The 27,127-nt window shown below is 37.2% G+C and overlaps 1 protein-coding gene across 1 annotated transcript in view; it reads right to left on the bottom strand.

The window, feature by feature from the left end:
* ofcc1 (orofacial cleft 1 candidate 1) overlaps positions 1 to 20,975 on the bottom strand; it is a 135,930-nt gene extending 114,955 nt beyond the window's left edge. Inside the window, exons 1-4 of the mRNA XM_082184815.1 lie at positions 20,846 to 20,975; positions 9,628 to 9,678; positions 3,313 to 3,379; positions 2,819 to 2,953 (exon numbers count right to left, since the gene is read on the bottom strand). Of these exons, the coding sequence (XP_082040941.1) occupies positions 2,819 to 2,953; positions 3,313 to 3,379; positions 9,628 to 9,633 (208 nt within the window). The 5' untranslated portion in view covers positions 9,634 to 9,678; positions 20,846 to 20,975. The remainder of the gene's footprint in view (positions 1 to 2,818; positions 2,954 to 3,312; positions 3,380 to 9,627; positions 9,679 to 20,845) is intronic.
* Positions 20,976 to 27,127: the final 6,152 nt, after the last annotated feature.

Below are 27,127 nucleotides of genomic sequence, written 5' to 3' on the forward strand. Positions count from 1 at the left end.
ACACAGACTTTATCAAAGAATTTGCTGATTTTTTTTTATTGGAGTTAGTACTGGCTGCAGATAAAGTCCTAATTGTTGGTGATTTTAATATACGTACATGTAAATAACGAGAAAGACGCATTGGGATTGGTATTTAGAGACATTCTGAACTCTTTTGGAGGTAGACAACACATGTCAGGACCCACTCATTGTCATAATCATACTTTAGATCTTATATTGTCACATGGAATCAATGTTAATGCCATTGAAATTCTCATCTCATGCATCAATTCTGAAATTCTCATGCCATCTCAGATCATTATCTAGTCTCGTGTTTCCTCCATTTAGCCAAGGTTGCAAAGCTGATTCCGTTACAAATATGTTAGAACTATCACTTCTGCCACTAAAGATGACTTTATTAATAACATTCCTGATCAGTGTCCTTCACCAGAACTTAGTCCTTCACCAGAACTTGAACCCCCTCAAACCGGCAGCTGATTCCTGTGGATACTGGATAGCATCATGTCCAGAAGACGCTGTGCTCTACAATGTGAAGGTAAAGCCAGTTTTTTTACACTGCCAAAGGACGAGCGTGTGAATAATCAGTGGTTAAAATGAATCTCTACCACGATACCACAGCAGTATAATCCTAATCTTTTGCTGTGTTCCCTTTATTTTTGTGACGATGACTCCTCAAATCTCGGAGTTCAGTGCAGGATTTGCAAACCGCTTGCTCTTTAAAGATGGTGTCCAAAATACTTAGTTTTGAGTTTTATATTATGTAGGTCTCCTGCTAACTGGTTAACTCACATTATTACTGTTTTACTGAAATACAGCTAATCAGTTGTAGGCCACTATTACCTAAAACGTCTCGGTTACGTATGGTAACCCTCGTTCCCTGAGTCCAGGGAACGGAGACGCCTCGTCGGGGGAGTTCCCCTGACGAATTGGGATCCCAATTTGTCAGGGGAACTCCCCCGACGAGGCGTCGGAGTTCCCTGCTGACGAAAGGGAACGTCTCGGTTACGTATGGTAACCCTCGTTCCCTGAGTCCAGGGAACGGAGACGGCTCGTCGGGGGAGTTCCCCTGACGAATTGGGATCCCAATTCGTCGCGAGGCGTCGGAGTTCCCTGCTGACGAAAGGGAACTGTCTATTAATGCAGATTGTCTGTCGTCCTCACTACTTTGAGGAAAGATTAAGCATGGAGCAAGATTTGTTTTACCAAAGTTTATGTTACATCAGTCATTCACGCTAGAGCTCGGCTATTATTGATACAGTTTCCACATGTTCACCGCAATAAATTAGAAAAATACTCGGTAAATAAATAAGTACAAGTAAAATAATCGGTTTGTTGATGGACATGCACTTGTTAATGCTGATGGTGAGGAATTACAGTTGCAACATCTCATAATGAACCTCAAACCGAGTAGCATATCACTGAGAAACGTCCTGCTCGAGTCGTCCTTGCGATGGAGGCTCGGGTTGAATGACTAGTTCTTCCAATGTTTCATCATTGGACCCGCGCTCGGATTGATATGGTAAAATCGGCGTCATCGTTTGTTACGGTGTTTAGTTTATGGTGAAGAAAGCCTCAGGACAAGCAGAACTGACCTTGTTATGGCAATGGGCATTTTTGTTTTCGAAACGCGAGCTGTACGCGGTAGACTAATCACCACAGATTGAGCTGTCTGGCCAATCAGAGCAGAGTAGCTCGCGGAAAGGAGGGATTTAGAGAGATGGATTCATCTGAGGAGTCGTTTGAAATCATTGAAAATGTGGTGATGTGCAAATGTATATTATGAAAAAATTAAACCGTTTTTTTTACTTTTGATGCATGAGAGACGCGGACTCCCGCTGTAACTTGACCTGCTGGTGTCGCTGTTGGACAGTGTTACTTACACACTTTTTAATGTCACATTTGTTTATATTTGCGTTGTTTTTTGGGGGAGACAATGCCTCCCTTGCCTCCTCTGAGAAAATGCACCTGCAATGTATGTTAGGCTATCTTAACACTTACACCTAGTCTCCAAATATTAGTTGTACGAATGAATATATATATATATATATATATATATATATATATATATATATATATATATATATATATATATAGATATATATAGATATGTATAGATATATATATATATATATATATATATATATATATATATATATATATATATATATATATAGATATATATAGATATGTATATATATATATATTTGTCGTGATGTCTATTGCTTACATTCACTTGCCTTTTTTTTTTTTTTTTTTTTTTCTCCCACCTCCACCCCCCCTCTTCGGAGGACAACTTTATTTTATTTAGATTTTTTGTAAAGGCAATATATTTTTTAAGTACATACACAATATTTTAAGTACAGACACAGACTGGTAACGAGATGCACTTGCATTTTAACTTTTCATTCGTAAAGATATTTTCACATCTGAGCTAAACAAAAGACATGCTCTATCTCAAATGAATGATATCACTGTCTCTCAGCTGAAAGTCATGGGTTTACTTTCACAAAATGTCCATTTGCGAAAGTATTTGAACAATTATACACTCTCAAACCAGACATCTGATTCATAACCTGCTATAACAGGAGGGCGTATGCTCCCGGTCTAGATCTAAACTGGATTCTTTTAGATGATGAGCAGCGTGTTTAAAACATGATATCATCTCATGCAGATCTAGCACGTACACATTTTTTTGTCAAATCCGCTGCTGCAACATCTGTAGATGCACCTATGCTACACAGATACCTGTTGGGACAGGCTGCAGTGGAATGTAAGGCCGTGCCTGCGTTACAGAGGGTGGGAGAGCGTGAAGTTTCACCTCGTGCAGTAACTGTGGCCTGATGTCGCCGAGCTACAAGCGTGCTATCGTTCACGCCACCTCTCATCTCACTCTCTTCCTCCAAGTCCTCCTGGAACGCAGGATTCACGGCGCCTTCCATCAAGCCTCTTTCTGCTGAGGACAGAAAGACAGAGTGCATATGAAAATATGAGAAAATATAAGAGAAGGTCAGAGTGGCACATTATTCCACAGAACATTTAATCACAAACGAAAAATCCCTCCCTCTTAAAATGACACAGAAACACAATGAGGTTAAAATTAAACCCAAATCACGAAGAGGAAGGGTGTGTATAAAAGAGGGATAGAGAGAAAGACGAAGAAGATGAAGGAGAAGAAGAAGAAGAAATGATTAAAATAATTACAAATTGCGCCCTGACAAGCAAGAGCAAAATTTAGCCCAGAGCCATTTGTCTGTAATTAGTTAATTAATCCTTACACAAATTATGAGCAATAACTCATCACGCGGGACTCACCCATCAGAAATTCAGCCGACTTGGATTTCTTCTGCTCAGGTTGCTCCACAGCCTTCTGCTGCAACTTCTGGAGGGAAATTGTTAAATGAATAAATTAGTTGCAGAATGAAGATCATCATTTCTGATCCGCAACTAACGCAGTATTTTAAATATGGGACGACACGGAAATGTCATTTAATTTACAACGCCGCTAAAGGGGTCAAGCGCTAATTGAACAACAGAGTGGAAGAAACTGGAATCATAAATAGATAAGTTGACATGAATGCCTGATGAAGGTCACATTAAAATACTTACAATGTCCAACCCCCACCCTCACAAAAATCCCACCCCAACCCGAGAAAAACAATGTTTTCTCCTCCCAAAAAAAAAAGATGCATTTTTATGCACACTAAATGTTGGAGGTTTGCCGTACATATGAATATGCAAATCATCATAAACACATTGCAAGCAGCATAAAGGCTCAAACACACAAGGAAGAAATAGGATGAGAGCCCTTGCACCAAATTAAAAACATAACATAACCAGAAACTTGAACATTGAAACCTGAAACTTGAACATGTTATGCAGGAATATGAAAAAAGGCAGAACATTTAAAATTAAAGATGTGTACGGAAATATTTGTAGGGGGCAGTCTCTTAAAAATATTGCTCATACTTTTACTTTTACAAATTGTTTCTACAAGTACAACATTAATGTAATGAATGTAAACAACAAAACTCTCATACATTTTGTGTAAAAAACAAACAAACAAATTAATCTCTTTTATATCTGATACACCCTTTCTGTGAATTCTATCATTCTATTTTTATTGTAGCTTTTGAGTGAAGTCAACAAAATAACAGCACAATGGAATAAAGTGTTTACTGCCATGCATTGTTAGCGTTTTTATACGTTTTGCGGTTAAACTTTGCTAAAAAGCCTAAAAACCTGTCTAAAATATGACAGGAACCTTTAAGAACATGGGTTTAATGTGTTTAACTTTACTTTTTATCCTGGGCAAAAAATTCAATACAATTGACTTTAAAAATAAACCAACCATAAGAAATAATCACTGGAGTGATTAAAAATCATGACAATTGCCCCATTAGTTATTATAAATTATAATAATAATAATAATAATAATAAGTCTTTTTTTTATTCTTTATTGAATTAGTTTTATTTATTTTTCATGAAATCCGAGATCTGTGACTGCAGTATTTAAATCTTAAATATGTAAATGAGCCCTCAATGGCACAGATTACGGCGATAAACACTGCAAAACATATTAACAGAGCTTACAAATAATCAAAACATAAAACATCATCTTAAAGACAGCAGTTTAAGTGGGAAATGTTTTTCATCTTACATGACAAAGCAATTAAAGTTGAGCAGGACACACTCCAATCTGGAGCAGAGTTTAGAAATCTGCTTTAACATCCAACAAGCCCTAAAGCCACACATTCATTTGCACCGCCGAGATTAATGCTAATCTAATTGTAACTTATTTAAAAACCATTTGCTTTTTTCCCCTACTGTCTTCAAATCAATTTCTCCAACAGGAAGATGGTGAGACTGACCAGATATTTTAAATGTGTCAATTAAGTATATTTTTATCCTCCATTTTTTATGTATAGTCATTCTATCATGACTGAAACTTTATTGTTGGAATATTTATTTATTTATTTTTTGGTGCATGTCCCGCATGGAAATTTACAAGTGATAATTGGGCCACCACTTGAGAAATAAGCAAATAATGATTTTGCCAAAAGCAAAATGACACATAATTATCCTCACCAATTCAACATTTCATATTATCCGTCCAGCGCTTCCTTACACTGGTGGATTTCAATTATCTCCCAGTAACAAATCTCTTTAATTACTTTCTGAAGTTGTCACACCAGCATTGTCGTATTCCTCTATTTTTCCCTGATGAATTTTTGTACATGTACACATGAACATCCATGACTTTGCATGCATTATAAACCACATTTAGTGTTATAGCTTGACTAACACAATTAATAAAGCTTCTTCGAAAATATCTTGTTTTAATCTGCCCTGTTTGGTGCAATATTGCAACCACCAAAGACAAACACAAATAAGAAGCTACAACTTTGTTTTAGAAATAATTGTAATAATTATTATTATATGCCAATATTTATTTATGTATGTAATGAATTTTGACCTGCTTGATTGAACACTATTTTAAAAGTGATCCAATATTGTCACTTGAAATAATAACGATCAAAGATTTATGCTAAGATAAATTCTGCATTTTTACTTTAATTTCGCCAAACAACGCGTAGAAAAAATACATTGTACAAATTATGCACAAATACAAGAGTGTTTACAAGAAGTCTGTTTCTCTCAAATGTAATGTGTGCCAGCAAACATATGTTGTTAGCCAAGAGCATTTGGTCATTTTTGCTAAGACACTCGTTTGGAACAAAGCATGTATATTTCAGTGAATATTTAGTTGTACTCAACTCATCTCTCTGTTCGTATGTAAACAGAAACATGCTCTGGGATCAGCAATCGTCTGTTTAACATCAAAATGAATCAACCTTACTGTGATAAAACAAGGTAATGATCATTATTCATCAGTGGGGCCCTGTGCCAAACTCTGTCACCAAACACTGAGGCATAACTGCCACATTCTTTTAATATCATAAATACATAACAAATACACATGGCCAGTGCATCAGTAATTCAGCGTCGGGTTGGTATAAGGTGCCAAGTAATCCTGCTGATATCTGCCTTAAACACACTATACAACAAGAACGGGAGGGAAAACGGCCCCACTGACATCCAGAGGCATCCAGTCTTCTGTTAGAAATGAAAATTCTGCCTTTTCTTTCAATGAACACTAACAAGATGTCACTATATGCTGCGCACTGGACAAAGAAGAGCAATAAATCCTCTAATGGATGACAAGAGAAATGCATGAGCTTTATAAGAGAATGTGATTGTTGTCGAAAGGAATTGGGAACACGGATGCCTTCTCCAGCCTGGGATCCGTTCCTCTGGGCGTAAGGCTGGTGGGCATAGACCAGTTCCAGAGTGAATTTTGCATACTGTACGGATCATTGCCCAGTTCAGAGCAGTCACATTGAATCTGCCTTCAACCAATTGTGCTTCATGAAACCGTCAACCCTCATTTACGTCTGACTGTTTTCTTCTGCTGGCTGCGGTAAACAAGCCCTACGACAATCTCTCTCTCGCCCTGTTGATGTGCTGACAGCCTCTGTCCTCTATGTTACAGCTTTAACCTTAAGCTTACACACACACACACTCACATACACAAACCCAAAATTCAGGACTATAAAGCATCTACATTCCAAGAATGGATCTTAATTTTTTGATGATCTTATAAAAAAGATGCACACTAACATGAGTACTCTGTAACTCATCTCTCATAAACAGTGACTTCTCATCTCATAAACTGTTGAGCCAGTTCTGTACAAAGCAGCTATTTTCTTTCTGTCCGCTGTAAACGAAAAATAAAGAATAAGGTGTCCATAATAACCTACAATTTTAGTCAAAACCTGTGATTTTTTATGGTTAGCATTGAACATTTGGGCCGTTACCTCTGTTTTTCTGCATTTACAATAATCTGTAACAGTGAATAATAAAGAAATAAGCCACGAGAGGTAAAGTGTAAGTGGTGTTCTTAGGCACAATGCAAAGTGGCACCCCAGATCATGGTAAAAATCACAGTAAAACTGTCTCAAATTGGTTACTGGCGGCTACAGCAATATCATAATTGTCACAGATGTTTAATTTATATTTACTAATATTAATCATTGGAATAAACCATTCATCTGCCAAGTACTATAGCTCATTAGGCTAAATGAAAGCTGTTTACTGTTGCCACGCAATGTAGCAATTTGCATTAATATAGGATGTGCAGTCACAGATGTGATTATAGTGATTTTACAAGCTTTAAAGCCACTTCATCCAATGAGAATTCAGAACTGTAACTATCAATAATCAGCTTTATAATACTTCACAGAAATGGCACATGCCTGCATCCTTCAATGAGACTCATATATGTGTGACTATATTTCACAAACACTGCAATACGATTTGGATATTTTAAATTCATATTGAAACAAGGACTGATGAAAGTGCTAGCTCGCTAGCACCCTCACTGCAGCTCTATCTTCATGTATTTTTAGAGCACGCTTTTTCACAAAATACTAATTGTTATTAAACTAATAGCTTTATGTTGAACAACAACCATGTCAGTTGGTGAAAACAGGAAAACATAATTAGAATTCAGACTTAATTAATCTACGCTGGCCCCTTTAAGTGAATTAGCCAATTATTTATGCATGTGTGCCCCTTTGATGCTAACTGATTAAGAGGGAAAAACAGAACCTTGAAAAATTACAGAACTTTCTTTGTCGTTTTAAAAATGCCACTAAAAACCAAAGGGGGGGGGGGGGGATGGGTGTTATTTTGCAAACATTTGTGTGTTTTTTTTTATAATATATATATATATATATACACACACACACACACACACACACACACACACAGTCTAGCCCTTATTTCACAATAAATATTTAAAACAGTTCATTGTTGCCACAAGAGCTCATCACATTTCATGTGAGTGGCATCCAGTTATTCTTTTACATTTTATGCAAAAATGGCAGCCTAACCAATAAATTACAAAAAGTGAACATAGCATCTATAATTATTTCCGGTTCATTTGTTACATTGAAGGTCAAGTCAAGTGCACTACATTGTGTGCAGTATGCCTGAACAATGTGTTCTGATATTGTACATTTCAGAGTAGGGCTGCAACCAAATATTATTTTGATAATAGATAAATCTAACAATTATTAGAACGATTAATTGACTAATCGTCAATTGTTTACCCAATTAATCAGTAGGCTTTGATCAATTATTCAGCTTTTGCACTTAGTTATACCTAACTAATAAATAAAACAAAATGTTTTATGAAGCTTACAGTGATAAAGTGTCCATCGTATGCACACTTCAGAATCTCGCCAGAAGTAGTAGGTAATCTGGGTACTTTTTGCCTACTCTTTTACTGTGAATTCTGACATACTTATTTTGTCACATAGGCCTACTGTTTTTCACCTATTATATAGTAGAGAAGTATGAGTATGACGTAACATGAAGTATGTTTCAGAGTAGTATGCTACAGTGTTGTCACATGACAAACATTGAACACTAATTCAGCACAGCTGTCTTGGTTGTTACTTTACAAATAAATGTGCAAACCATTCTTTTTTGTGTGCAAACCTACCTTTCGACTGTTTTCACCAATGACCTTAATATAACCCATACAAATTCTGTTTGTTGGTGTAAGGTCAAGAGATTCTGTGAAATTGAATCAAGTTTTTCACTTACAAAATCAGTTGATTGGATTTTATTTTGCTAAACAAATGTACACTGAAAAAATATTAACATAAAAATGTGCTTAATGTGGTAACGTAAATTAACTGGTTTGGCTCAAATCAAAAATATAATTATCATGTTTGAATCAAACTGACTATATTAAGCTAATTTTAAGTTTCAGGTAAACATATAGCTCCTTACAAGAACACCTACCACCTTTTACTGTGTAGAATACAATTATATGTAACAAATAACTCACTATAGCTGGATTTTCCAAAATATCACAAATAATTATCTTAAGATTTTTGGTAGATTATGTCCTACATATTAGGTAAATAGGCTATATTTATATTTATTGATATGCTAATTTATATTTATAAAGTGAATATTTCATATGACTGTCTCAACCCGGCCAGCATCCTACTATGGAAGTCAATGGGTGCCGTCAACTGTCTGTCTTGGCGAGTATCAACTGAAGCAATTGAACTCGGGTTCGGACCGGGCAATCGAACCAAGTGTGTAAGCATTAAATATAGTAGGACATCTGGGTATTCCATGCAGAAAATGTGCATGCTGTGCATACTATATACTGCAGAAATAGTAAAAGTAGTATGTTAGTATGCACCTACTTTAAATTTATGCAGAACAATAAAGATTAAGAAGGAAAAAAGTATAATAAACATGTCAATATATACTGTTTTGTGTGTAAAACTAAGAAGTGGCAGTCCAGCCCAGCTGAATGAGGGGCTAGGTCGGGATCATGAGAACTCATTGGGATTTTAAATAGGCTTTTTGTTCAGCTACTTGAGAATTCCTCAGCTTTCTGTTATGCCGTTTCCTTCACTCAATTCCCAGCTGACCTCTCACAGGCCATTGCAGCAAATGTTAAATGTGAATGGTAAGTCTGCCTTTGACTTAATAGAAAACTGTAAGCTAAAGGCTCTGACCCCGTATTGAAAGCATACTCACATCCATCGCCACAGTTGTTCTGCTCCTTGTGTGTTGACCTTTGACCTTTACCTGCAGAAACAGAATTACAGGTTATTAGTGTAATTTGGCTCCTTGTGTTTATCAAGTACGTACAAGCACGTGTCTGTGTTTTAAATTGTATCAATTCATGACATTTTTAAGATAAAATTGAATAGCTTGCTTTTTGGAGCAAATGCTGTGTTTTATTTACATCTTACGTTTAAATATCATATAAATATTTTAGATTTTGGTTTTCTGTGATTTACTGAACATTCTGGTGTAAATTCTGCTTGAATTAATATGTAGCACTTTTTAAATGTGCAATAGGTGAGCTGGGAAATGCTAACTTTAGCCTGCTAGTATTGAAAGCATATCCCACCCTCCCTGCAAATCGCCGTCCAAAGCCACACCTCCTCCAAAACACATGAACAAGCACAGACCAGAAGCGAGACGACCATAGAGACATATACTGTAAGAAAAATGTATTTATTATCAAAGGTAACAAATTATTTCCCCTTATTGTTTAAGTCCTGTTTATTCATTTCTATCAGATACTGCCTATTTAGTATTTCTATCTGCTCTCTCCATGGTAATTCACATGGCCTGCACAAGTTTTTGCAGAAATAGCAAAACAAACCCCAGGCAAAATGTGAAAGATTATCCCATACTATGCGGGTTACTGTGAAACACTATACTTTTTCACACTAAACGCTGCTCCACCGGGTGCGATTGTAAAACATGTTAAGCTATTGAATCTGCACTTTGTATATATGGGGAGAACTGTGTGTAGTAACAAGTGAGTCTGTGTTTTGGTAATTGTTTCAAATTACATTGTGTGCAATAACAGAGGAAAAGCTATCTGCCACCTCTCCTGCAAAGGCGAACGTAAAAGAGCACAGGATATCCCTCTGCCTCACACCTCAGACACGCCAGCTCACTCAAATAAATAGACAGGAACAGAGAAATGCCTTCCGTTCACTCACTCGCTCCTGCTGAATCGCTGTCTGTGTGCTTCAATTCATTCTGTAAGTCAGCTCAGCGCTCACAGCACCCATAATTCTCTCTGATGAAGCACTGGGTCTCTGCGGTTTCTCCACATGTGCATCTTATTGGATTACGGATGGGTTTTCAGACCAGTGTTTCTCATTTGCTGATTTGTTTTTTCAGTAACTAATAAGTTAGGGAGGATAGATATTTTATAGGGGCCATAAAATGGAATACAGCAAAAAGGCCAGACAATTGGTAGTAAAAGCTGCTATTTTCTATAAGCCAAATGTTGTTATGAAAATGACATGCATGCCAGCAGCTTTTCAACCACACAAACGCCTGCTGACTCACTGCTGCTCTGCTCCAAAACAGTTTGTGAAGCAATAAAGTCACAGACTGCAACATATCAAATGATCATCAGTGAGTATATTTAAGTAATCAGGTACAAGAGGCTGTGTTGTATTATAATAAAGTCATGGCTAAAGTTCTCGGAGTGATGCACAGCAGTGTTGCGACGTTTTATGCTGGGTACACACCAAAAGATAATCAGGCTGATTTTGGGCCGATTTCCCCCCTTCCGACGACCCTATAGCTATGTCCCGATTATCTTGATGGTTCTACAGATTATCTTATCAGATTTTCCCTTGGTGTGAGATGTGTTAAGAGTGTCTGAACCTGCTCGGAAGAACGTCGGAGCCGTCCCGATCGCGAATCGTAAATATTCAACATGTTGAATATTTACGATCAGAAATCCTGATGTGTGGGGGGAACCCCGAGGACAAACGTGCGCACGCTCTGGAGATTATCACGTGAAACGAAACAATATCCAATCAGAAAGCGAAATGATAGAAGACGGAAGCATAACAAACGCAGTCATGGCGCTGCACAAAGTGAAATTGATGTGGACAGCAGAGATGGAGGATCAGCTTGTTGATTTGTGGCAACAGCACGAATGTTTATACAACGTGTTGTGTAAAACCTTTCCAAACACTATCATCGCAGTTTCTTCCTGCACATCGTCCGCCATGCTTATTCTGAAGTCTCGTGAGATTTTGCGAGATTTCCTGTGTTCAAAGTCGAGACTCTGGTTGAAAATCTGTTTGTGTGTGGTTAAATCTAGGATTTTTTGTCCTCATGTTTGTGGTCTATCACATTTTGAAAATCGTATAAGATGTAAAAAATCTTTTGGTGTGTACCAGAATCAGCTAACCTTGCGAGTCACAACGAACTAACTTTAATAACCTTGCACCATGACCACACAAATAAGCCTTTCATTTAAAGGAACCATATGTAAGATTGTGGCCAAAACTGGTACTGCAATCACTTTCAAATTACTGTAGAGCGGTGTATCCCCTCCCCCCTGACTCGAGGTTGCCAGATAGGCTGCAGGATCCAGCAGGAACGTAGGCTGCTACGTAGCTGTGGTAACTAGAGGAGAGCTGGCAACCCCGATGCCGAAACACTACTGACTTCGTGATTGGTAGATAGGTGGAGGGTGGCGCTTCAGGCCAAAACACAAGATGACAACATCAACATCAGTTGAGGGCTGCAACTTCACTTTTTAAATGACAATATCCTGGCTGGACTACTGTTGTCAGTGATATAAGTATTTGAAATGAACATGATTTCTTAATGTCTAGTGACATATCAGGGCCATTTTATGATTAATTGAAATACATTTATTACATACAGCTCCTTTAAACCATTTTCTAAATTGCAACTTTTTAATACAGAGCCTTTTGATATGGACTTCAGGCTAACAAAACAACAGATGTGTGGTTTTATAATTTTAGTTCAGTGTGCAATGGTCCGAGGTTCAAATCCCAATCTAATAATTCGTTTTTAACTAAACTTGACAGCCAGAGATGATCACTGATCACCATGCACTTTCATGGATTACAAATGAATTTTCAGTCCGCTTTTTATACATAAAGAGAATATTGCACTATATATATCTTCATTTGGAAGAGTGCTTTGTAATTTAGAGAATGTTCTCTGTAATCCTGTAGAAAAACGCGTCTCACAGAGATTCCCTGGCCTTGCGCTAATAGTCTGCAAAAAGTATTTACGTGGATTTATATATATCATTAAATGCTAAAAGTATTAGGTCATATTGGATTGACAAAATAAGCTTTTGTAGTTTGGAAGGGGACTCGCTTCTACACCATTGCTGTTTTTTTTTAGAAGGGTTAATTATACCGAAAGGCAACGACTGCTGGACTTATATTCTATAATTGTGCAAATAACCATCAAAGCTACCTTTTGATATGCAGCTCTTTAAAACAATCATTTCTGATTGGCTAAACACAAACATTTACAGTCCAATATTACAGTATCATGCCTAGAAATGTAATAGAAAAGGGATGGAAAGAAGGCATGGCAGCTTTACAATATAATAATATTAAAACAAAAATAATAAGAAACTTCACTTTATGTGCTAAATGCTTTCTGAAGTAATTGAGCTATACAGTTCTAAGTAAAAAAATTAATAAAAAAAACACTATGCTGAGTGATTGTTGTAGTATAGCCTACCATTGGTATATGTTATTTGTGTGCCGAAAGTAAAAATGATGCATTTAAAAAAAATAAAAAAATATTTTCAAAAAAGGTGCATTTGAAATGCATGATAATACAAGGTGTAACGGTAATGTATCTTAGCTGACAACTTTTGATCAGTTGACCGAAAACACATCCTAATACCAGGTGGAAACAGGCTTTCCCTCTCGCTCGCTTGATTTCTGGGATATTGTATATAATTTGTGGGTGTCAGGGAGCCGCTATCAATATGTGGGAGACACCCGGACCTTCTGAGTGAGGTGGGATGTCTGCATTATGTAACTTTCTTTGTTAAAAATGAACAAAATGAATCAATACATCATCAATCCTTCTTCCAAAACATGTTTTTTTCTTACCCTGATTCACTTTGGTAACCCTATTGTAAGTGTTTATATTTTAGACATGAAATAGAAATAGAGAAATGTTGCTCTGGCTACTTCGATGTGTGTATGGTCATGGTGTGAGAATGGCATGGGTTAATTGTCGCAATGAGCGAGAAAGGTTGACAATGGCGCACACTCTTGAACCTCCAGGGAATCACATGTTTAAAAAAAAATAAAAATCTGAACAGAGAGTCTGCTGGCAAAAAGGTAACGTGAAAAAGCTTGTAATAAAACGAGAATCAACATTGGCTTGGCTTTTCAGATATAGTGATGCTTTTGTTCAATTTAAGTAACATTAAGACATTTAAGTAGCTTTTATAAATGTGTCAAAAAAATTAAAATAAAAAATAAATCTTGAGACCAAACAATGGCACTAACATAATTTAAAATATGTCAGTGCAAGTTGATTTCAGTTAAGACAGCTCAAACATTTATTTTAGTCTGGGACTAGGCCCAGCAAGCAATTTTGCATTTGAAAGACATCTAATAGCCATCCAAAAACAGCCCTGGGCCCATATTCATAAAGATTCTAATCCTCTCAGAAAACTCTTAATTTAGCTTAAAACCTTTTACGTACACTGTAAAAAAAAAAACTGTGAAAAAACGGTATTATTCCGGCAGCTGGGGCGCCAGAAAATTACCGTAAAATAACGGCAAAAAACAATCTCGTTAAAATACAGTAATTTTCCATAATTAAATAACAGATTATATCTTTAATATTACATAAAATCTTATGTAATTATTGGGATTTTTAACGTTTAAAAAAAGTCATATACACCTTTAAAACAATTAAATACTGTAAATTTAAGGTTTTATACAATTATTTTATATAATAATGCTGTCTATCTACAGTAATTTTCTTTTAATATAGTTTTTCTGTGTAAAATAACAATGAAATTATGTATAAAAAAATGCACACAAGTACATAAATTCAAATACAAATGTTTGTAAATTTACAGTTTTTATTTTTATTTGTACCGATCCAATTTCACAACATCTCTAATTAAGTTCTTAATAATAGCAAATGTACAGTCAATTTCTTTTAAATTAACTAAATGTATGAGTACAGAATACCTGCATATTTACAGTATTAGTAATTGAACAAACACTAAACATCAAGATAAGTGATTGATAGGAAATAGATGCTTAGTATATAATTTAGAACATGTAAATATATCCACAATAAAAAGCAATTACCGTATACCTTTACAGTATAACTTATTTTAACATTTACAATTACATTTTATCCAAAGTGACTAACCAATTAAGATAATAATTAAAGATAATAAAAAGCAACAAGTGCAGTGACAAGTCCCAGTTAGTCGCACAGTACACATACACAATAACACATACTGTTATTTCTGCGGTGTGTCACGTGACAAGCAATGACGCGTCACCATGGAAACCATAAAGTGACACAGTAGCTGTGTCTGAAACCGCTCACTCGTTCACTCATTCACTAATCCCTACATAGTGAATGGCAGTTGAGTGCACTACATCAGCAAAGAGTGAACGAAAATGAGTGAGCGAATTCGGACGCTGACATAATTATCACGCGCCAGAGAGCTCGGACAATTTCGTCATAAACATTACTTACCCATCTTTGATATTTCCTTTTTTGGCTGTATGAATTGTATGTAACAATTGTATGTATGTATTTTTCACGTTTATTGCGTTATTTGATTTTTAAAAAAAGACTTGCTTGTCATATTTATTTACTTTTTACATTTATATGTGAAAATAAAAGAGAACAAAACACTACACAACACATTTGTTTATTCAAATATAGATATAACGGTATATATAAATAAATAAATAAATAAATAAATAAATACATACATACATACATACATACATACATAAAACTGTCAAAAAAACCCCTCCGTTATTTTAACATTACTTTCATTACTTTCGCGGGGTTTCCAGTCAGTCAAATGATTGTTAAGTTTCCTTCAAATGATTGTTTTCTATCTCGCGTGCGCCGTTGCCATGGTGACATTGTTGCCGTCCGTCATATTTATTTTTCATTCGCGCTCTATCGCCTTATCGTGTTGGATTGTGGGAAATAGTGTCTCAGCAAGTGTACATCGGATGTACACTCGAATTCAGAGAGGATTGTGGGTAAAAGTAGTGAACGAATGTAGGGAATGATGTCGTTCACTCAGAATTCGGACACCACTACAAAATGGCCGACACCCTAAATAGTGCACTATATAGTGGATAGGGAGCGATTTCAGACACAGCTAGTGACTTGAAAAACTCACGCTGGCGGGTCAGCCAGAATATTTTAAATTTACGTGTGAAAGGGTTAAACATATGATCGGATTAATAAAATTGTAAATTCATTTTAGATAAATATATATATAAAATTTACATTTACATTTGGGTTATGCAGTGTTTTTAAATTATATTTTACACTGGGGTGCCTTGAGATTTTATGCACTTTTGAAAGGTGGCCTGACTGAAAAAAGTTTGAGAAAGGCTGATCTATGGAGTCAATATAGGGCCATATATATCTGCAAAATAAAACAATGTTTTGCAAACAAAAAATATGTTTTGCACAAAAAAAAATATGTTTTGCAAATAAAAATAGAGTATTGAGAAGTTGTTTTGCTTTTTTGCAAAAAAAAAAAAAATTGCAAAAGAAAAGTTAACCACTGAGAGAAAAAATAAAGTTTAGCAAAGTAAAACTTCAGCAGCATTGACTTTGCAACACATATTTCCCTTTGCGCCGCTCCTTTAAATCCGCGTTTCAGTCATCCGTGCCTCTGCGGCGCAAGCTTTCCTTTGCGCATCATTTTTCTTTGCGCCTCGCTTTGTGTCCCTGATTTGACGTGGGGGGAGGGGTCAAGAGGTTGGGGTGTGTACAAGGGACGAAGGCGCGTCCCTCTCGTAACGTCATCAGCGCGAGCCCCAGACCGAGTGGATCGATCGAAATGGCGGAGCAGAGACATGCTGTGCTGCGTTCCAGTCCACTTTTAGACACGCACTTGCGAACTTCCCTAAGCACTTCCCCTTGGGGGAATCCCTGCCGCCATTTGAAGTGCGTTCCACTTCGTGAAGTGGACGAGGGAAGTTTATATGGACAGACCCTCGTTCCCTCGATTTTGACCGAGGGAGCGAGTCTGCTTCAAATGTACACTTCAGGCACCTATATGTCCCACAATGCAGTACGATTGTGACGTCACCACATATCTCGTCTAATCACCACCACACAGACAACTCTATGATATATTAATTATAATGTTTTAAATTTAAAACAACCCAAACACACCTATAAACATTTGGATACTGCATTAAACAAATTATTAAAGGGAAAAAAATTAAATAATAAATCAACTCCACAGCTGATTCCAAGTGATCAAGGGCTTAGGACGTTCCAGTTCAGCCCATTGCAGTTTCCGCCAGTAGTGGGCACTCGCAATGACGTACATCCGAGTGAACGAGATGAAGGGAAGTTAGCGAGTGAAGAGCATGACTATTTTGGACTGGAACGCAGCACGGGTGATGGATCACAGGTATGTATTATTGACAATAATAGTCTGGGGCTCTATTTGCCTGCTGATGAGAATATGTATATTGTGATGTAATATCTGTATGTACGCTCAGGTTTGTTTGTAAAATCTGAAATTACGAATGCCTTTTTTGTTAATGTTCTATAAATATGTCAATAAAAAAAATAAAAAAATAAAAAATAAAAAAAAAGTCTGGGGCTCGCGCTGATGACGTTACGAGAGGGACGCGCCTTCGTCTCTTGTACACACCCCAACCTCTTGACCCCTCCCCCCACGTCAAATCAGGGACACAAAGCGAGGCGCAAAGAAAAATGATGCGCAAAGGAAAGCTTGCGCCGCAGAGGCACGGATGACTGAAACGCGGATTTAAAGGAGCGGCGCAAAGGGAAATATGTGTTGCAAAGTCAATGCTGCTGAAGTTTTACTTTGCTAAACTTTTTTTTTTCTCTCAGTGGTTAACTTTTCTTTTGCAATTATTATTTTTTTGCTTGCAAAAAAGCCATTTTTTTTCTCAATACTCTATTTTTATTTGCAAAACATATTTTTTTTTTGCAAAACATATTTTTTTTTTTCAAAACATATTTTTTTTTTGCAAAACATTGTTTTATTTTGCAGATATATATGGCCCTATATTGACTCCATACTGATCTAATCTATAGCGTCTTATTAACTCACTGTTATTCATTGTCTGCAACACATTTCTTCTCCCTCTTCGTCTTTCTGCCATTTTCTCCTCTGCTAAAGAAACTCTTAAGCCTCTTAAAAGTCCTCGTCCGTGCTCTTAACAATTTTGACCTTAAGAGCTCTTTTAAGGGTTAAGATGCTTTCTGAATTACTTTTTTCTTTACTAGGATTTTTTCTTTAATTTTAAGACTAAACGCCCACATTTCTAAGAATTTTCTTAGAATTTTGTCACTAGGAGCTACTCTTTGCATTAAGATTATTTATGAATACGGGCCCTGATGTCTAGGCTAAAACAAGGCAAAATTTGGCCTGTCAATGAAAATTTAATAGATGTCTAAACATAGCCCAAGAATAGAGTCATCTAGAACATGAACTTGTCAAAGAAAGGAAACCAAACACCTTGTGATCACTGTTGACTTTGATTACATGATGGAATATCATACATCTCACAAGTTATTTTAGCAAAAACGACATGTAACCAAATTTAAGTTTATTTTGGCTAGAAGTGGGCTACTCATAACGGGACTTCATTGGGTCTATAGTTAACCTACACGGTGAAATGACAACTATTGCTTGCTGGGGGCTTAAGACTTATCTGTGAAACTGGGCATCAGAGTTTTGGGGTAAGTTTGACATCTATTTAAGTCAATTTAATTAGTGAGAGGTAGGCAGGCTGTTTTTGTTATATTGGTTGAAGCTCTCTTCACATCCTGATAGCAATCGATAATAGAAGTGTTCTAAATATTAAAACCTACATTAGAGGTTTTCATGGGTCCACTTTGATCCGAAAACCCAAGGTCCGACCCGAGACCTGAGCAGGTTCGGGTCCAAAACTTCGACAAGTGCCTCGGACATAGGTCAGGTTCAGTATTGCGGCCTCGGGTCTCGGGTAATTTAAAATAAATGTGCTTTTTCGGAATGTACCCGAGAAGACACGAATTCTTTTAAACTATGGCGGGCATTTAACAAAATGTTATTATCTCACCTTTTATCTCAGAATTCATGCTTCTACATGCAATGGACTTTACACACGGTTGCTACCACATTTAGACTCAGTTGCTCCACATTTTTGCCTACCATTTCAATGAACACCGTTGGAAAAGTGATTTCATTGTTCCTTTTGCTTCTAACTTATAAAAAAAAAAACCTTGCTCACAGAAATCCATCTTATAGCTATGAGATCCATCAGGAAAAGCCACACGTGTTCATGCCATGCAGGGCTTTTCTTTTTTGTGTGCAGAAGCCTTTTGCCGGAGATGAGGTAAATAGCATTGCAGACAACACTAGTAAATTCATGATTTATTAGGCTATCAATTAATTTTTTTATAACTTGTATCCATCGGGCAGGCAATAATATTAAGTAATAATAAATAAGTAAATAAATAAATGAAAGTTATGGAGCAGCAGCCAAATCAGTCAGCAGGACTCCTGGGCCCGTATTCATAAAGAATCTTAATGCAAAGAGTAGCTCCTAGTGACAAAATTCTAAGAAAAATCTTAGAAATGTGGGCGTTTACTCTTAAAATTAAAGACAAAATCCTAGTTAAGAAAAAAGTAATTCAGAAAGCATCTTAACCTTTAAAAGAGGTCTTAAGGTCAAAATTGTTAGGAGCATGGACGAGGACTTTTAAGAGGCTTAAGAGTTTCTTTAGCAGAGGAGAAAATGGCAGAAAGACGAAGAGGGAGAAGAAATGTGTTGCAGACAATGAATAACAGTGAGTTAATAAGACGCTATAGATTAGATCGTGCAGTGATCATGTTTGTGACTGATCTTATTAGAGACACGCTAACATCTCCGACACAGCACAGAAATGCCATAGCGCCAGAAATGAAAGTAATCACTACATTACGATATTTTACAACTGGGAAAATTCCATGTTTGATACATTAAAACCAACATTCAAACCACCACTTAAATAGACATGCCAGCAATCAGTGTAATTGGAAAGAGTGGAACAATTTGTATCATTCTAAGCCAATCAAATACCTTATAGGAAATTAACAGCATGGTAAATAAAAAAAAAAAGGATTTATATACACATATATAATGTGTGTGTGTGTGTGTGTGAGAACGGTCAAATAGGAAAAATTACGCATGTAATTTCAAAGTGAAGGCTTAGAATAGACCCTATACTTAAAATAACTTTTATGTTTTCTTCTTGGACAACCAACCAATCACAGTCTTCAAAAGATTGTGTCATACATAGCAACGGGGTCAACCCCGCCTCCTCACTAAGATGAAAGTTTTTGTCTTTTCCTTACTCAGAGTTGCTCTCAGATCGGTCCCGAATCGCTTTTAAGCTAAGACTCCTACGTAAAAGTTTTTAAGCTAAATTAAGAGTTTTCTTAGAGGATTCTTAGAATCTTTATGAATACGGGCCCTGAAGGCTGTGCACACATCATTACCATTTACATTCGGGACGGGTCCCGTCGGATTTGAAAATAAATGCGGAAATAAAATCAGGTTGGATCGGACTTGGGTCTAATTTTATCGGGTCTGTCTCGGGTCGGGGTTTAAAAAAAAATAAAAAATCATGTATGCAAGTCGGGTTAGGGTAAGAAGTGATTCAGGTCGGGTACAGATTTTAGGGAACCGTAATTAGAAGATGACAACCTGTGACATTCTACCCAGAGCTGTTCACGAGGGTGGGTTCTTATGCTTTAAGTGCTTTAGCTTTAAGTGAATTAATATAAATGTGTTTGCACTTTTTTTTTAAGGTAGGCTAAACAAATGAGCTTTTACAGTGTATTACCATAGCATATATCCCAAAAAATCTATTCATATCATAGAGCTTTTTGTTTGCATGAAGAAAGTGTCACATATTAGAAAACAGCTAAATGTTATGGAAAGAACTGTGATCCTGTTTGAACCTGTCTACAGTACAATATTATAATGTCTACAATGTAAAAGAGTAATATTTTAGAAGTTCTGTTATATGAATAATCAACACTCTAAAAAACAATAGAACAGGGAGCAATGGAGGCTTGTTGTACAGTACACAAAAACAACATCTCAAAATATGGCTTATATGTTGAGACATTATTAGGATCAATAACACACACACACACAGACACAAACACACTTACACTTACCTCAGTTAGGTATGAAACACTGGAATATCATTATGAGATGTTAATGTGCTGTTATGCTGTAAATAAAACAGCACATTCAGTCAGTTTTCTGTTTTTGCTTGCAGTTGTTCAAAAGTAATACAAAGTTGATTAAACACATTTAAGTTATACTGACATGCATTACTGATGCATTACTGATGCCTGTGCAGTTATCGTGCAAAGCGTCTGTCACTATGGTGACAGTGACGTATACTGGGTTTCACTAAATAATGAGGGACACAACGGTGAAGGCTTACCTCATGCATATTGATTAGGTTGACGTTACTTGGTAACTTTCTTGTAGTGTCCAGTCACGTAATTAATATTCATGTGCCAGCCCTTCTCCACAGGTTAATTTTTAGCATTCCATTATGACATACATTTATAAAATGTCTGATCTTTGAGGGAAAAAGTTGTGTTTACCAGTTTGGCTGATGAGTTGAGAGGTGCGTGTAGCAGATGGCCTATCCGGCCTATTCTAAATGATCTTTCATTATTGATGGAGATCAGAAAGTGACTTTATGTGCAAAAGAGCCCTTTGTTACCTCTCTGCATCACTTATTGTAATGAGTTCCCATCTAAGGTGAGCTTTCATGCAGCTTTGTAAACATACATTATGTAGTATGACAATTTACACAAAAGATCTTCATACATAATTTACAACCATACTTCACACAAAGCCAAACATCTGCTGTGACGGATGATAGGTGCTACACAACAAAACACACAGCTCTCCTGTACATGACGCACTGGTAAATGTTTGGCCTCAAAAGGAACACACCACATCATGCACACACGATAACGAGACCAGTCACAAGATACTTAGGAAATATGGAATGTTGAATGTTTTTAAAACTGAGAAATTATGTGTGTAAATATATTTAGATGATTCTTCAGTTAGTGCACTTTTGACTATTTTTTAAGTTAAAATAGTTCAAGTAAAACCTTTATCGCATGTTATGTTAAAACATTTATCGCATGGCCTGAAATACATTTCTGATCATGTGATTTTGATCAAGTGGATTTTGCTAAGACTTATAAATAAAGATTCTTCACTGGCATCAATGTTGCATGAAGAACTTTAAACATCCATGGAACCTTTCCATTGCACTAAAGATTATTTGTAGTGGAAAAAGGGTTCTTCAAAAAAGTTAAGCTAAGTTAAATCTAAGGGGGGGGGGAAATGGCTCTTTTAAAGTGTAACTACGCTGATTTTCAACCCTCTTTGTATTTGTACAATGTCGCAATGTAAATTAACAATATTTACTTTTTCTCTGTGTTACCTGAACTGAGAAATTAAAGGGTTAGTTCACCCAAAAATGAAAATTATGTCAGTAATTACTCACCCTCATGTTGTTCCAACCCCGTAAGACCTTCGTTCATCTTCGGAACACAAATTAAGATATTTTTGATTAAATCTGAGAGCTGTCTCACTCATCCATAGGCTTCTAAGACATTATAACTTGCTGGGCCAGAAAATGCATTAAAGACATCGTTAATATAGTCCAAGTGACTACAGTGGCTCAATCTTAAGTTTATAAAGCGACGAGAATACTTTTTGTGCGCAAAATAAAACAAAAATAACGACTTTATTCCACTATTTATTTCCTTCTCTCTAAGTTTTTTCACGTAGTTTAATAGTGCAGCGCTTCTGTGTTGTACGTCACACGCATGACACACATGACCAGCGTCGGCCAATAGTGAGCCTACGTGGTGACGTGCAACACAGACGCGCTGCGCAAAAACACTACGTGAAAAAACTCAAGGCTCAGAGAGAAGGAAATAAATAGTGGAATAAAGTCGTTATTTTTGTGTTTTTTTGCGCACAAAAAGTATTCTCGTCGCTTTATAAACTTAAAGGAGCTGTATGTAAGAAATGTATTTCAATTAATCATAAAACGGCCCTGATATGTCACTAGACATTAAGAAATCATATTCATTTCAAATACTTACATCACTGACAACAGTAGTCCGGCCAGGATATTGTCATTTAAAAAGTGAAGTTGCAGCCCTCAGCTGATGTTGATGTTGTCATGTTGTGTTTTGGCCTGAAGCTCCACCCTCCGGCTATCTACCAATCACGAAGTCAGTAGTGTTTCGGCATCCGGGTTGCCAGCTCAGCTCTAGTTACCACAGCTGCAGCTACAAACGTTCGTGCTGGATCCTGCAGCCTATCTGGCAACCTCGAGTCAGGGGGAGGGGGAGGGGATACAACGCTCTACAGTAATTTGAAAGTGATTGCAGTACCAGTTTTGGCCACAATCTTACATATGGCTCCTTTAAGATTGAGCCACTGTAGTCACTTGGACTATATTAACGATGTCTTTAATGCATTTTCTGGAAAATGCCCTTCATTTTGTTTGCACTTAATAAATGCTGCTGCCTGCCAGCTGTAATCACCAATAAAACGTTGTTCTATATCGTCATAAATAACATTATCGCAAATATTCTTGAAATATCGTGATATAATTTTGAGGCTATATCGCCCAGACCTACTACAGATTATAGCCTACTTCCACATTTCTGTATACCCACCAACAGACAGCTGGATCGACGGAGGGTAGTTAACAGAAGAGTTATTAAGGGTAGGCTTATCACGGAAAATTGTATACTCTTTAAACAGCATTATGGTAAAAATGTAACACCCAGCTAACAATGACCTGGCAGTCCGCCAGAGTTTTGACATGATTGACAGGATTGACACGGTTGGACCTCCATGGGCACACCCTTGGTAAACCGAGAGTCTGAAAATGCGGTTGGTCTGCCAGCGTTTTTTTTGGGTGGCACGCCACCAGCGGTTTGCCGCAGCTGGGCCTCCGTTTTTTACAAGCCGATAGTCGTTCCAGTGTTTCTAGTTTCTACTGAGCGCTTACACATTTCTGTAATTTTTTTTGCACAGTTATATAGGCTAACCCCTTATAATCACCCAGTATAGGCTAATACTGCAAATTCTTAGAAAATAACTGATTCACTTTGCATGGGAATTTTATGTGACAACAAAAAACACATACAGATATTTACTGTATATTTTTAACAATTGCTGTAGCTTAGCCTATAGGATAATGTACTTGCCGTAAAGGCCGCCATTCCATCTTTTTTTTTATTTATTTTTTTTTATTTTTTTTTATTATCATTATTCATTTGTATTGACAGGATTTACCATTCACCATGTCTACAACGCACAGTTAAAGCGACCAGAGCTTTGAGTCAGAAATACTTGAATTACCTGCTCTCTGGGATTTGTAGTATCGCGCTGAATCAGATCCAGTGTAGACAGTATCACTGATTATAATCAGATTATAATGGGTTCTATTGTCTTTTGCCGCGTCGCGCCGCTCGCGCCCGGGATAGACATGGAAACATCACTACAAATCGTCGCGGGTTTTGCCCGGGCATGGAACTTAGGAGTTGAAGAGTTCCGGAGAACAGCTGTGCTGTTGCTGTGTATCGGTGCACCTTACCAACATCAAGCAAGGTAAAAAATGTGTCTGTGTGTGTTTTCAGGTTTGTGCACCTCAGTTTACTCGTCAACATGGCGGTGACATTTAACATGGTTTCATTTTACAAACGACTTTAGGTGCGTCTCAATCAGGTCCCATAGACCTATGGCTAAGCCACGCCCCCAAACGCGATGAGCCAATCACAGTGCGCATAGCTAATCCATACACTCGGACACTGCTTCCACGTCCATTGAAATACATTGCAGTTAGTCCGTTTTCATTCGTTTTTATCTGTTTTTTCTTGTCATTTTAAGTTTAAAATGGCCAAACGGTGTGCATGGGGTACATTCAACTCCAACACTAGGTATCCTGAGAGGCTGGGCGACGGTGTGTATTTTTTACCCTTTCCCAAACCACATCTCAACCGAGAAGTGTCTGCTCTGGATTAATTTATGCGGTAACTTAGACCACAACACCAACTAAACGTGCTAAGGTAAGTTAACAACGTATTTGAACGTTATATTTAACATCTCTAACGTAACGTTAGCCTAGCTTCTAGCTGCGTTGCAGTTTGACAAAAGCACATTGTTGTGTTTTACACAAATATAAGTAGGCTAAACACTTTGCAGTTTTAATGATGTCCTGTATGAACAAAATGGAGTATGTTTTTATGTTTCCACTGTTCGATCGCGATCGCGCCCGCGCCTCTCTCTCTCTGACACACACACACACACTCCAGCATTGCAATCTTGACATTGCAGCCTGTTCATTATGCTGCGTTCACACCAAACGCGAATAGAGCGTCAAATTCGCGCGTATAAAGCGAGCGTTTGAAGCGAAATAGCACCAAACTATAACGTTTACACACTGACCTGTAACGTTAAATCTTTGTCTGGAGCTGAAGCATTTCATCGACCTTCTCAAAATAAAATGATTAATATAACCCTCCAATGCATAGTTAAGGCCCTTTTGGTGACTTTGAGATGATATATAATCTTTCTGTCTCCAAAAATCATCAATTGCCTCCTGTGAAATGTCTCTAACTGTGACAGCTGCTATAGCGCCTGTTACCGAATGTTGACTGTTTGTCCGAGTGAGTGGAGGGGGCGTGGCTTAGCCATAGGTCAATTCCTGAGCTCGTGAATCAATATCGTGTTCACGAATTCGGGCTCTGGTAAGGACTGTAAAGGACTCTGGCTCACTACACATTGGGAAACTGATGACTCCATTTTCGGCGACGTGACAACGCCCTGTTTGAACAACATACTTGTATTAATGAACAGCAGCAGAGCTGGTCTTAATGATATTGCTTGATGTTATTTAAAGTATGACATTGCTTGTTAAATATACGTGCAACATTTCAGTAAATTATAAATGATTGTTCATTACTGTCTAGCAATATAATAAAATGGTTTGTCACGCGATTTAAGTTTTGCGCTTCAGAACTTCCGTTAAGGGAACATAGGGGCTGTTTCTCAGGGCTCTTCCAAATAGCCACAATTGTGGTCCTTGCACTTGACCACTTGTCTACTTAAATGACATATGTCCTGTATTTGGCCCAAGCGTTCAAGTAGGCGTGAAGACTATGTAGAACTTTTGATTACCGGATGGGACACACTTATAGTGTTGCAAAAATACTTTGATATAGCCTGCTGATATAGCTACAGTGTTTCAATATTGCATTTTACAAACTTCTAAATGTCTGGTCAGTAGTCATTATGTAACAGAAGACACAATTTAAAATTGTGGTGCTTCTAATTAAGTGATAAAATGCAGTTGTGAATGTTGTTCAAAATACACGTAGCCTACTCATCTTTGCACCAATAAAATGACTTTTTAACAATTTGTTACTACCAAATTAGAAGTAATATATTAATTTAAATTACAGTGGAATGTTATCCTCGCTATCTCACGATTTCGGGGCACATGATTTCCTGAATCTAATGCATGATGGGATACGCTTAGCCTCGAGTACTGCTCCGATGCAGTATTCAAGATAGTGTGCATTCAGGGCACTGCACTTTGGTATTTTTTAGACATCGGACAGTCTTGCACACTTACTTCCTGTCGCTTGCATGCACTCTCAAGTGGCCAAGACCGCAAGTGTGGGTATTTGAAAAGGTCCTCAATATGCGTTCTTGTCTATACTTTTACATTTACATTTATTCATTTAGCTGACGCTTTTATACAAAGCGACTTACAATTGCTATATATGTCAGAGGTCGCACGCCTCTGGAGCAACTAGGGGTTAAGTGTCTTGCTCAGGGACACATTGGTGTCTCACAGTGGATTCGAACCCGGGTCTCTCACACCAAAGGCATGTGTCTTATCCATTGCGCCACCACCACCCCATACTATACTTGTGTTCTTGTGGACTTGTGAAACGTCATCAGTCACTGCCCAAGTAACTGTTCCAATTCAAAGTTCACATCTAGCCAAGTACAGTTCAAATTCCCAGATGTGTTCTTGATCTACTCTTTTTTTCGAGGATGCATCGAGAGGTGACTTTTGCAGACTTGAGACAGCCAGGTATCCCAGAATGCATCTCTCATCAACCAGAGAGCATCAACAGCGGATGAGAAAACCTAAATACTACTATTATTGTGTCACAAAATGTAGTTTAAAGAGTGTTTCAGGCGAGAATGTGTTGTTTAAAGCTCACATCTGTGGTTTATTTAAAAAGATAGCTCCTATTTCAAAATTGTATCTGTCGTTTTCGGAGTTGTGAGATCTAGTCGATCACCGGGCGCTGCATTATGGGTTTTCCTAATACTTTATACGTGTTTCTACCTATTTGGCAAAAGGGAAGACAACATCCTTTTTT

Source organism: Leuciscus leuciscus (genome assembly GCF_965113295.1).
Source record: "Leuciscus leuciscus genome assembly, chromosome: 11".
Lineage (NCBI taxonomy): Eukaryota > Metazoa > Chordata > Actinopteri > Cypriniformes > Leuciscidae > Leuciscus > Leuciscus leuciscus.